General features: G+C 39.0%; 1 protein-coding gene across 1 annotated transcript in view; it reads right to left on the reverse strand.

The window, feature by feature from the left end:
- JMY (junction mediating and regulatory protein, p53 cofactor) overlaps positions 1-14,394 on the reverse strand; it is a 69,620-nt gene extending 55,226 nt beyond the window's left edge. Inside the window, exon 1 of the mRNA XM_021379780.1 lies at positions 13,516-14,394. Within this exon, the coding sequence (XP_021235455.1) occupies positions 13,516-14,292 (777 nt within the window). The 5' untranslated portion in view covers positions 14,293-14,394. The remainder of the gene's footprint in view (positions 1-13,515) is intronic.

The following is a 14,400-nucleotide window of genomic DNA, read 5'->3' on the forward strand; positions in this document are numbered from 1 at the left end:
TGTTCACAACTAAATTCATACATTTTAGGCAACTATTATGCAGATAGACTCCAGTCAGCAGGAAACTCTTTTCCTTCCCTGATTTAACTGCACATATACTTCAACTATATACCAAAGACTATTTCTGTTTTCAGTATTAAAATATATATTTTGTTCATAAATCTTGAAAAGCTATACAGAAGACAGTGCAATTGTGTGAAAGTTGCCTTCAGCTAGGAGGTTACTCCCAAGCCATCCGTGAAGGGCCCTTTCTTACACTACCTTTGCTACTATTTTCAAAACTTTCACCATTTTTGTTTAATTTATAAAAACCTCTACAAACATGCCACAAATCCAATTTTAGCTAAAATGAACAGTCAGTATTTCAATCCCTTCCTAAGCTTGCACAGATTTTTGAAATAATACTAATTACAGAATACACTTTTCTTCTGTTAATTTCTGTTCTCAAAGCCTGACAGTATTACTTGCATTTCCAGAAATACTTATGCTTCTCCAACTAAAAATGTGTATATTTAAAATCAGATGAACATGGGTAGCTTTTCTACAGGCATATGAATTACAATACTGCAAATAAAGTACTTTTAGATACTCCATCCTTTCCACTTGTCATGGTTTTATGATTTTCGATTATTGGTACTCCACATCATAACATCATGTAGTGAATGTATCTGGTTCTCAGAAGAGAAGGACTACTACATTCCCCACAGCACTTTGCTCCTCTGTTACCATTTTCCAGCTGGAGGGAAAAGATAAAAGCTCTCAGTATAAAAACTTGCAGATCATGAGACCTCGTCCCTTTTCCCGCCATCTCTCGTCTTGGCAGCACCTCGCTCTCCAGCCGTCTTATCGTCGGTAGTAGAGTAAGGCCTACCTTGATTTTGGGACATTCTCTCTCTCTGTATTGGATTTATCAGCTTAAATTGTAATTATATTGTATTATAGTATATTGTTTTGCATTCCGATATCTTATTTAGTAAATTAGTTTGTTTCTCCTCAGATTGTTGCCGCTGTTCTTTGCTCTCAGGGCCATCTCCTCACCCTTTTCCCCTTTTCCCTTTTCCTGGGGCGTGGGCCCATGGGTCTCCCGTCCCCTATGTCACGGAGCCGGGCCGAACGCCGGTAAACCATTGACATCACTAGCATTAGTGTTATGTGACAAGTACTGAATACTCCTGCTGATTAACTTGCAATAAGTCTCCAAAAAATAAAACTCCCAGAGCACACAGAATTTGGATGCAAAGTTTTAGCAACTGATTTTAAACTTCAAGCTCTGACATTAGAATATGTTTTAAATTGTTTATGTTCTCTATTTTTAAGCTATCTTTAAGCAAAAAGCATTCTTGTTAATTCACATAACACACACATGCATCTTGGTTAGAAGCAGGAGCCTCAGCTACACAAAATTTGTTCTACAGGTAAATGACTCTTCTCTCTTACAGGCACGTTCCTGAATTTAAATATCACCTTTAGTAGTTAGCTTACAAGATCAATCCTTCCTAGGACATTCAGCTCTCCGTTTGCATGAGCACATTGCCATTAACATCCTTGGCTTTGTAATACAGAACGTCAAATTGCATAACTGCAGCAGATAAACGCACCAGTAGCAGACCAAAGCTTGACTCTCCAATATAGATCTAAAATATATTTTATTTTTGAGATGTAGATCATGTAAGAGAACACAGAAGTTGGACACAGAGTTGGAATAGCATAAATAAATCACATAATACTGCTCAGAATTAGAGGTGTAGGAATCAGCATTTCACCTCATCTGTCTAAGCTCTTAAGACTGAAAGAAGATACAAATGAGTTATGTTTTTAACTGATTTGGAAACCACTGAGGTTAAAATTGCTACACAAACCAATCCTCCACCTACTGAGTGGAGGAAAAAGTCCATTTTTTTTAATCAAGCTTTTGAAGTTAAAGGATTCAAGTCTATGCCAATGCATAGCAAAGGTTATTGTCTGGATTTTTAAGGAAGGAGGATTCTCTGAGTGGCTGTTTGCCGAAGGCTTTATCTAAAGTAATCAAAACAAACACATACATAACAAACGCATAAACATGTTTGCCAAAATTTGCAGCTGTTCTTAGAAACAAGCACTGAACAAACACGAAGCAAAAAACAACAGCAAAAGAAGGTACTGGGAAGTAAAACGTGGGTTACTTAAAACTTGGGATACAAAATGCAGTACTTCCATAAGACGTTCCATGCTACCTTTTACGGCTGTGGAGAGCTGCTCACGTAAAGTAAGGCACTTCATTGATTTTCTTGAAACCTGGTTTAAAACTGTCTTTTAGCACAGTACCTGAGTACACATCAGAAGCCTAAGGCAGCAGGCTGCAGATTGACCATCATGGCCTCTTTTCATTTGCACTCAGGTAAACAGCTCCTGGGATAGCAGCAATCACTAAGTTCATTTGCACTGCCTACCCAAATGCACCTCAACGGCAATGCACTACCTGTAATTCAAGTTAGCAGAAAACTGAAAACATTATTTTCATGCATGCAACGTTTCTGAACAATGCAATTTCTCCCCTTCTACCCAAAACACTGAATAGAAATCTTAGCAGTACATTCCACATATAACTTGGAACATCACAAGGCTCAGACTTAAAGCTGCCAACACTGACAACAATGTATGGCACATGAAATCTCTTCCTAAAAGAAGAAGAGGAAGGGGTATGTCAACAAGTAAAAACTATGCATCTCCTTTTCTGTGAACAAGACAAACATATGTGTAACAGTAAAGTAGTTTTAATTTTAAGATGTTGAGGATAGTACTTGTCTAATCACCTTACCATACTGTATGATGTGGCTGTGCCACTTCTGAATTATGCTGTTGCATCAAGCAAGTGGCCATAAAACCCAAGTACTTGAATTTAGTATATTACTTTGAAATAACACAGCTACAAATAAACTACATAAATCATAGCAAACAAAAGCTAATTATATAAGATTGCTAGGCATTTTTCTGCTGTTAGGAACAAAGAAATAAGTATTTACATTGCAATGTAACTTGATGAGTAAAAGAGATGTACGGTAAATACCTTACTTCAAAGTTAATATGACACTCTGGAACTCCTTCACTTTGGAACAGGTTAAAATAACTAAAACAAAGTCACTAATGAATCACCAATCAGTTAGAACACAGTAACTTTGAACAAAAACTTCTACGCAACACCTCACCCTGAAGGCTTGGCAAAGAGCTGTTATGTACTAATGAGTTCTAAGGAATTTTTTTCTGCAGTGGCCCAATCCCCCTCCCTCCAGCCCACAAAAAAAAAAAACAAAAAAAACTCAGAACATATGTGACATGAAGGGTTCATGCTGAGCCATTATATACATCAACCTTTGGTCCACGAACCCTATTCTTGTGTGCAATGCTATTTGGCAGAAAAGCATATTAAAATAGCGTCAATACTAACAATGTCTAAAACTAGTATTTATCATTTAACATACTCATCAAATGCAACTTATGCAAGTTATTACTACACTACTCTAATGCCCCATTCCTTGTGTACAGCTTGCAATGTCAGGATAGACATACTGAGCCAAACACCCACTCTGCTAAACAGCAAATAGTCTTCCACATAAACAAATGTGAGAATCTGATGGCAACAACAACAACAAAAAGATGCGATCAGCATCACACTGAAGTTAACTCTTCAGACACAGACTTTAGTACTCATCAGTACAATGCACTTGGCATGGTAGTAGATATCCTCAAATGCTTGATATCAAAGTAATGTTCAGCTTTTTAAAATCTAACCCAAAAGAAGTAAAACATTACAATAACACCAGATTCAAAGCAATGGTAAGGTTGAATTAACTTTTTAAGCTGAGCTGAGCCTACGGCTTGCTCTTACTGAAAGGATATCCCACTTCCCATTCCCCTTCCTTCTTCCAGTTCCATCCTGGTTCCTTTTTTTCTCTATTATCATCAGGTGCAACCTTTCTCCTCTGCACCAACTTTGCTACTTGTCAGGCACTTCAGCAAGCTAACTGAACACCTAGCAGAAAGCTATTTCCCATGTATTAATTCACTGAGGTTTACACCAAGTGACAGTGATGCACAAGAGAAAGGTACACAGAGATGTAGGAGGGGCCCCGCCATCTGCAAGCTGAGGTAGGTGGTACCCTATAGCACAATCTAGTTCTTCAGCTCCCTGCAGCTGCAGAGGTACCTGGACAACAGCTGATAGGTAATTTGAATGGTTTAAAACCGTTTCAATCTCAACAGCACTTTATGCAGTGAAGTCACAGAAAAAGCCATGCCTAAGCAGGAAGCACATAACTATGCCCAATTTTTAAAGTGTATATATATTTTTTTATTTAGAAGTTGAATACAACATCAAAAAATGACCAATAGAAAGCCCACTATTACTATTAAAAGGCTGAGGTATGAAGAAACTCCTGAAATCCCATATCGTGCAACACTGCTTCCTTCCAGTAGGAAGTACCACATAAATAGCAAGCTATTAATTACCTTCACAGCATGAAAACATTTTAGAAGAAATTTCAACTAATATCAGATGAACACAGATTTATATCCAAGTTAGTTTTCTTCCTGCTTTTATGGCAAGTGAAAGGAAAAGAATGTAATGCATAAATAAAATACACGTGATATAACAGCATGACAAAACACAGTTGGATTGTTACATACAACTTACCTATTAAACACTTCCAGGACCACTCCAATATTTGAAGCAGTTTGGAATTTATTTATTTATTTTAACTACAGAGTGTGTATATTTTTTTGAATTATATGACTCTGAAGTAACAAAGGGATCAATTAAAAATTCTGAGAATTGACAATTACAAGCAAACACCACACTACTTCCAAGTCTGAGTAATTTTCTTATAGCAGCCAACTGCACCAATTTGGGCTGTGAAGCCACAGAACTACTTGAAGATACATTATAACCCTTTAGAAACTTGTAAAGCTACAGATTTTTTCCCTCAAAAGCATCACATCTGAACTGCTGCATTTTTTTTTAATTTCCTTAGAATTGGTACAGAGTATGCAGTTTTCGTCATGGTGTTAAAACCAAACGACCCACAAATCTAAATTAGTATCTCTTTAGGAATGGGGTTTGATTACAAACATTAGCAGAGGCATCTTCTAACATTATAATCTATGATTCCAAATTACTGAAAAGTGTTTTACAGAATCCTCTCCCTAAAGTATCTGAAAGAAAAGCCATGACACAAGGCTGCTATACAAAAAGTTGTGTGCTACTTATTTTAGATAACCTGCATACATTGTCAGCAAGTCACTGCAAACAAGTGTGAATTAATTACTTAAACTCTTTTCGAAGGAAAAATAATCCAGGTTCCCTACATCAATATCACCGCACTTGTTTTTTCCAAAAGGCAGCCATGTAAATAGCTGTCTACAAATGCATTTTGGATAACGTTTTTATGACAAAAGGTTGAGGAAATGGGGCTTGTTTAGTTTGGAGAAGAGAAGGCTCCAGGGAGACCTCATTGTGGCCTTCCAGTACTTGAAGGGAGCCTAGAAACAGGAGGGGGAATGATTGTTCACAAGCGTGGATAGCAATAGGACAAGGGGGAACGGTTTTAAGTTGAGACAGGGGAGATTTAGGTTAGATATTAGGAGGAAGTTTTTCACACAGAGGGTGGTGACGCACTGGAACAGGTTGCCCAGGGAGGTTGTGGATGCCCCATCCCTGAAGCCATTCAAGGCCAGACTGGACGTGGCTCTGGGCAGCCTGGTCTAGTGGTTGGCAATCCTGCACTCAGCAGGGGGGTTGAGACTCGATGATCTTTGAGGTCATTTTCAATCCAGGCCATTCTATGATTCTAAGACAATCACTGTAACAGCAGTACAAAGCAAATAACCATTTTCAGAATTGGGAGAGAAAAAAAAAAAGTGTAGAGCAGGCTAGTGAATGACTGGAAGTGTTCTGCAACATCTCTTCATGAACAACTATCTGATAAAAAAATACAAAAATGTTCAGTGAGCATTCACATTTTTCTGAATGTGTAATGTTTGTCTGTCCTATACAAAGAAAAATCCATACATTTGATAACTTTTATTATACAAATATTGCAAGCAGAAAAGAATAAACTGAAAGGAAATGCAGAGATAGTAGCTTATGGGTAAAAGGTTTCTTAACTTAAAACAACCTCTGTTACAACTTTTGCAATGAATCAGTTGACTCATAAGCAAATAACCAGCAGGAGTTTCTTTACATCTAAGATCAACAGCTCCACATGACGATTTTCAAAAATCAGTGTGCCAGGGAACAGATCTGAGTATAAAAGTAAAATCCAAACTGCACAAAAGAGCCTCCAATGAGAGGTTATCAGGTATGAAGTACATGGATGAACAGCAGAGGTCAGAAAACAAGGAGACATTTGTGGACATGTTGCAAGTTAAAATATAGCCCTATGTATTAAAATTCTTCACGGAGTCTTCAGACAAACTAACAATGGCTTGGTTTATATTTCAAGCCCAAATTCTTCAGAAAATGGAAACTAAGCAAGTTTCAACAAGAAACTAATTAAAGCAGAAACACATTTCCCTCATTAATTTATACAGTTCGTGACTGGAAGACACTATGAGATCATGCAGTCTCCTACCCAAATTTAGACTGCTTCCTATATTTTTTTTTTTAATAATCCCATTTCAAGTTATGCATGGGCTTTAACAATTATTCTTAGACACAAACTCATACGCTTGCAGATATCACCAACAGATTTCTGATGAGATTGAACTACTACTTTTTGTAATGGCACAACAGTATTTTTCCTTACTGTTCTTAAAACATTCTTGCTTATTTACTATTAAGCAGTATTGTACTTAAAGCAGGGATTTGGATTTTTGGTGAACTATCCAAGATCCTTATTCTGAATGGCTGTAGAGGAATTAGTACTATGCAAAATGCATAAGTAACTTAAATAAATTGTTCCAAAGTATATCAACTTAGGCCCCTTTCCTCAAAAACATCAAGATCAGGATATACAATACAGTTAAATCTACATGTGTCATTAGCCTCGTATGCCCCTTCCTGGGAGCACTATCATGCTGAACACAAACAGAGCAGGATGCTCATTTTTTTTTTTTTTAAACACAGTAAAATATCTACAACACAGTATCTTATTTACAAGCTATTTATTGCATTGTAAATTAAAAACTTGCGCTTTTTTTTCCCGTAAACACCACGGATCATCTATTGGCAATGTCTTATAGAAAGAAACCTAAGAAGATGCAATTATTAGAAAGAATCTGCTTTTTAATTCTAAGCCTGTCTATGCAATACTATCACAGAAACCATGGAGAGAAAAAAAAGCGACTGGATATTCAAAGCAGCTTTAAAAGGCATTGTCCTGTAAGACGTTAAACTGAGGAGTGAGACGAAAAGCAATGCTGGCAAAATACTTCTTAACAGAATACTTCCCCAACACAATATTAAAAAGATTCCTCAACCCCAGTTCTCACTGGGAAACAGAGCATATATTTTATTTCATTTTTCCTTTTTCTCCCAGGTATTTGAGTAGGGAACAAAAATATGAGACAGATCAGCAAGCTGCTGAGTTCAGTTTCTACACATAAGATCTAAGCTTTCTAAGTGTCATCCTGAATAGTACTTATGTTCCATAGAAAGTATTATTCTTTTTCGTGTAGTATTTAAATTCTGTCAAGGAAAACTTAATTTTACAAGTAGATGTCCTTTTCTTTGTGCACATAGCATGTATAAATCTTGAAGAAATGTAAGAAATGTATGTTATTTTAAGCATTTCAATGTTTTTAAATGCAGTGGTAGTATTCATCTTCAGCTAAATCTTGTCAAACAAACATGATACAAATAAAACAACATATTAAGTTTATCTACATATGTATGGCATTTAGAATAATAGGAAGGAAAAAAATGGAAAAAGAGCTATAATTTCAGATACAACACAAGGACAGAGACTAGAAAAGACACAATACAAAAAGATTGGCAAAAACAAAGGCTGTATCCAAAACTCTAATTAACCTGCAACCACAAGCAATTTGCTGTAACTATAAAAGAGAAGTAAAAGGGAAGAACGGCAGAAAAATAAACATTTAGTCAAGAAGATATCAAATGGAAGAAGGATGAAAAATTAAAGATTTCCAGATAAAAGATAAACACTTATTTTGCTTAGGACTTAGAAGGTTTTAATTCACAGGTTAAAGAAAGAACAACATGGTGGTAATAGGGTCTAATGTACTCAAAATGTCTTCTAGGAATTCAGTATTTAAAAGCATGTATTTTAAAATGGTATGTAATAACAGCTATGACTTTCAGCAACAGAGTCCACCATATGATTAAGCTGCTGAAGTATTTATTTATTCTTGCTGCTACAGGGAACCAAGCATTTCTCAAGGGATACAGCCCTCCCTACCTCACTTCCGTATCTTTCAATAATATCTAGTCTTTACAAAAGTGTCTAACTTGTGTTCTGTGTATGTAAATAAATGTTACATTTCAGAAGTTCACTGAAATCCCAAAGTTTAGAAACTTTCAGAAGCAAAATATCTTTCTAGCTTACATTTTCATAATCTGCAGAAAACGGAAGGAGGAGCCACTCCACATTTAATTCTGCTTTTGTGAAAATATATACTCACTACTCTATAAAGAGTATACTTACAGAATGAGTCAGGTGTGAAGTTTCAGCCACTAAAATGCCAAACAACTAAAGTATTTATTATCTTAAGACTACTCTGTAACAACCAAAAGTGACTGCTAATGACTCCAACTGCTAATTAGATAAACAGGAAGATGATGGCTTTCAAGAACACACTGAGGGAAAAAAACATCTTTGGTACAACAGCAACAGAAGTACAAGCCACAGTACTACTCTACAAAGCCCTTCTTAACAATTTGGAGCTGATTTACCTGCAACCGGTGACGCACTACATTTTGTCTAGTAGTAACTTACAGTAGTAGTATATTACTCAAATGGCTTATTTACAAAACATTCCAAATGAATCAAAACAGTTTTACTGGAAAAAAAAAAGTGTTACCTCTGTAACTATTGAGTACATAAAAACAGATCTCAAGCAAAAATAAGCTGGATTTCCAAAATGCTCAGCAATAGTCTGACCCTGCTCTAAATATTTCAATAGAAATTTTAAAAAAATAAATTAAAAAAATCTACAGCACATCTCATTTCAATCCTCCATGCACCCAATTTAAATTAGAGGCAATGCTCTGTTGTCCCACAAGATGCATAAGGTATCTCCTAAATCTAGCTATTGGAGTTAACATCCAAGATCCAGTTTTCTGTGCCTCTTATATAGAGATGTTACATTGGTTTTGATGGAAACACCACTGCCAGTGTTTACTTTTGTGCTAGTGAAACACTAAGTACTTTTCCATACCGATATGGGTTGTTTAATTTTGGGTAATTTAACACCTTGATGTTGAACTCTTTTCGAAATCACATTGTGCTTAGCAGCAGATCACTGAATACAAACAGGTCACTTTACCCGTGGAAATCTTATTTTTGTGAGAGTGCTTCACTACCAACACACATACCGATTGGGAAGAAAGTAACAGAAAAGCTTTCTGTAAATCAAGCAAACAAAAAACACCACATCAACAGCAAACAAAAAACATTTTCTTCTTAAAAAGAAATTATTACCAAAACAAAATACATACAACATTCTGATTTTATTTTTGTAAATCTTTCTAGCCCCTTGAGTCAAAAGAAAAGAAAACTAAGTCAACCAACAAAAAACTGAAGTTCATGCCATTAGTTTGGTGCTTAATATTCCATTGAAGAAGGGGGACGCTGCCAGTCCCAAGGCAGTTGTAAGTTAGACACTGAAAACAAGATGCTCTCAGAACTTCTTCTGAATTAAACTATCTACTGATGCGTTTCTGAGCTTTTATATTAAACCAACTCAAAAGAACCCAGAGAACAGATGCGTAGAATTGTCCTTCAGTCTGTCTACAACAGTAAGAATCCACAGGTTACACAGAGAAACAGCAAAATGAAAGCAAGTCTGCAACTGGTTTTTATAACTGGCATTCAGTATCACCTGCCAAATCTCAGACTGCTGCAGCATTTGAGCTCTAAGGAAAAGAGATTTACAGGTATCATTAGCTCAAACATGCCCAAGTAGGCATGAATTGTAAAGAGAGGCTTCCTTACTTACAACGTGCTTTGCAAGAGCAAGAAAAGGAGAAGCATACAATAGAATATGTTTGTTGGCACAACTATGCCACCAAGCCCTGTTAATCATAGTTTATACTAACAGCAGTTCTTATTCAGTAAAATTGTGACAACATTCAACCTCTTGCCAACACAGCAATGACAAATATGTAGTAACCATATTTGATATTACTATGTTCACAAAGATTTACAAGCATGTACGCTTAGCATGAAAAGGCCCTCCCACATTATAATAGCCAGGAAACTGTCAGTAACAAGAGTAGAGAAAATAACCTTTTCTGCCTTCTAGATACAAAATGTTAAGGTCTTAGAAATACTGGTCAGGAAGCTGTAATCCTAAAGAATTATTTGGTGGTATCCACTCTTTTGAAATAGTAACATCTTTTAATCTGGTCATTAACTGGTTTTACATCATGTTTCTACTTGGGAGTTTAGTCCTCTAGCTGAGCACCCGAGGAATTTTTAAACAGGCATAAATTTTAATAAACAAGGGCTCCAAATAAGAGTCTATTAGTTTTCAAAAATGAGGCAGAATAACTTTTACTCCCTTAGATAAAAGAATTTACTTATAACATAGGACATAACTGTTCCTAAGTTATTATAGAATTAGTAGTTTTGTTCGGAAAAATAAAAGATGTGCAATTTCAAAACACTAAGTTACGCAGAAGAAATTAATTCCATGTCATGTAACTACTCCGCAACTATTTTTCCTCTCATCTTGGGTCTCTTTCTACTTGTAACATTCTTCTGGCCTACCAAAGGCTTATACTTGTGACAAAGATAAAAATGCCTATTACAAAAACCAACAGCTATTAACTACTGTGAGAATAAACTGGAGCAACAGATGGCCATGTAGCGGAAGCAGAAACAATGAGCAGGAGAGGCTCTGTTGCTCACTTCGTTCCTCCACACCAAAGAACATAAGAGAAACTGCAAGCACTTCTGAAGTAATGTTGTAACCACACAGAGAAAATTGCCCTGGGAAAAAAAGATACATGAAGTAATTACAAGCCTCCGAAGCATATCTTAGACCACGTTAAACCAAAGTCTCCGTGTTCTAAACTTGCATTCTATGCAACATTACATAAATGAAAGTCCTCTACATTCATTATGCTCCTCCATATTATTTCAGTTGCCAATGGTGTTGACTTCCTTCCCCTCCTCCTCAAAAGTTCTTTCAAGTAAAATTTAGAAGTAAAATGGTTAATATTGCTAATCCAACTAATCCAACATTCTCAACAGCTAACAAGCAGATTTCATGTATAGATGGAAAAGTAAATTAAAATGTGAGATGAAACACTGATTCAGTGGGTTCTACCTAAAGGTGTGAGAAACCTTTACTTCAGAAATACCAACCATCCACTGCTTCACTTGCTCAGAATTCAATGGCAGGCAATATCAGCATTTGCATCAAAGAAAGACACCGTGGACAAGGTAAACCACTAACAAGTAAGGAAAAGAGAAACCTGAGAGACAAAAGGGAAAGTGCAGGTCATTCTATTGGATTCTTTTCTTAAACATGAACGACCTTTAATTAAAGAAGGATTGATTTACACAATGGACAGTGACAGAAGTACAGCTTACTAACACAAGGCACACTAGCAGATTGGTTACCATGAGAAAGGAAGGTTGTACTGTAGTCAAGTACACAAACACAATCTGCCATTTTGTCCGCACCAGATTCTGAATATGAAACAGAGAATGGTATTTTTATGGATAAATCTAGTAGTGACTACTGATAACTGATTTATCTGTTCACTGTAGTATTGATGCTAATAAGATCAAAAGTTGAGATTCTTCAATAAGAAAACAGTTCTGGCACAGTAATTCTGAAAGGGTGTTTCTTCAAAAACACTATGCACTTTGAGTTCGATAGCTGGTACCCAGACTCCACATTTAATGGGAACATTCATCATCCTGATCAGCTACTCCGAAAAACTGTTCAGCAGAAGTCAAGTGAATCTAGGCACATATTAGCAATCAATTATGTAGTCAAAGAAAAAAGTGGAAGATTATACAATTCCACATGCTCCGGATTAAAACTTCTGTAGAACTCTGTTAGACTAATGACTAGTAGTATACAGAAATTAACATCGAAGAATTCAGCTCTTTAAATAACAATGGGAAAAAACACAAAATAATTCTAAAGTCACAAGGATATATCCTAACTTAACAGTTTGGAAATAAACTTGTATCTGACAATGCCACACTGAGATGCCCTTGTCATGATTTCATCACTGACAAGACAACAATTTTCTCATTCTTTGTAACTTCAATCACTACAGAAATCGTAGAATTCTACAAAGACTCATCATTATGCCATCTATGCAGACAGCAAACACATACGCTCATACTCCATCGAGGACAAAAAAAAAATTTTCACCACCACGTATTTCTGAAAACACAACACTGCAGGATATATGTGGGCCACTGAAACAGCTAAATTCAATTTATAGCCATACAGCAGAACTTTGATGGTGTTTACAAAAACCAAAAATTCCACAACCTGATTCACACGCATAGTCATGCCTAGATTTGGTGCATTCTGCATAAGGCCACAGACATATTAAAAAAAGGATAAGAGTCTCCTTTTTAACAAGGAAAATCTAGGGTCTCACATACCCTCAGTATAGCAAGATGTGAGAGTGTTTTTTTGTTTGTTTGTTTGTTTTTTACATGCTGAATGTGGAAGCTAGCAGAAAAAACCTCCTCAGCTGCTTCTGTCTGAAGAGAGTAAGGTATGAGGAAGCAGGATGGCACATCCAGCAGCACCGGAGGCCCGTCAGACACTGGCAATGGCAATGTGGGGAGCTCTCACCAGGTCCAGATCGTTCTTGCTGAAAACCCAACTCTAAGAACTTACCACAGCTGTGAAACCACTGTAGCTATATTCCACCACAAGACATCATCTCACTTGAAATACCAGATTCAGCACACAGAGCCCAAATTTTTTGGCCTCCAGTGACTAAATTGTACTATCAAAATAAACACCACATGTTGCTGCTCCTATTAAACAGCCTCCAAACCCATCTTAGCGCAAAGCAACACAACAGCAGAAGTCTGGCAGCAAGGCCTTGCCAAACCCCCAAGATCGCTGCTCACGAATGAATGTCTGCATTTGATTGCAGGGAGTAAAGCAATGAGCCACAGTGAGCTGCGACTGAAATGTGCACCTTTTAAATCCTGGCCCTGCAGACCCTGGAAAGGTGAAGTCCCCCAACTTACTCATCCGCGGCTCAATCAATTCTGCAAAGGCAGACAGGCTGCAGTACAGAAAACTACTACAGAAGGTGTCACACAGCAGGGGAAAGGTAACACCGAGGTGCAGATCGTGTTGGAGCCTCACCTCCTGGATCCGCCGGCGGGCCCGCTGCAGCACCTCCTCGTAGCCCTTCTGCCGCAGCTCGCTCAAGCTCTCATAGTACTCCTCGGGGTCGTCGGTCTCGGTGAAGAGCACCTGCGAGAGGATCTTCCAGCCGCAGGTGTCCAGGCTGTGCACCAGGTAGACCTGCAGCCGGTAGCACAGCGCGTCCATCTCCTGCTCCGAGAGCTCCGGCGCCCCGAACAGCACGGTCCACATGCCCGAGGGCTCCTCGGGAAATGCAGGCAGGTAGGGCTCCAGCTCCGAGTTCACCGAGCACAGCTGCTGGTGCACGGCGCGCAGGTCCTGGAAGGAGAACAGCCCGGCCCAGCTGCACTCCTCCCCCGCGGACTCCGCGTCGGGAGCGCCCGCCTCGGCCGCCTCCTCCCTGCCCAGCTCCAGCACTTCCATCTCCTCGGCAGCCGCCTCCGCGCCCCGCGCCGCCCTGCGCGCCGAGCCGCCCCTGGAGGCGCGCAGCGGACTGCCGGGCAGCGCCTCGGCCCGATCGGCGCGGGACAGGACGGCGGGCTCGGCGCCCCTGCGCGCCGCGGGGCTGGAGGCCTTGGGGGCGGCGCGGGCCTCGCGGGAGCCGCTGCGCTGGCGCTGCGCCGTGCGGTTGTGGCAGGTGATGGCGAACTTGCCCTCGATCTCGTTCCAGGCCACGATGAAGACGAACTTGTGCTTCTCCCGCTCCTGGAAGGCGTGAGGCCTCACGGCCACCCAGTCGGCTTCCAGCGTCTCCTCCAGCGCGAAGGCGGACATGGCGCCGCGCGGCCGCCTTCCCCCTCTCTGCTCCGCTCCGCTCCGCTCCCGTCCCGTCGGCCGCCCCCGCTCGCCGGCCGGCAGCCCGCAGCCCTCGCCGCTCACCGC

The sequence above is a fragment of the Numida meleagris genome, chromosome Z, assembly GCF_002078875.1.
Source record: "Numida meleagris isolate 19003 breed g44 Domestic line chromosome Z, NumMel1.0, whole genome shotgun sequence".
NCBI lineage: Eukaryota > Metazoa > Chordata > Aves > Galliformes > Numididae > Numida > Numida meleagris.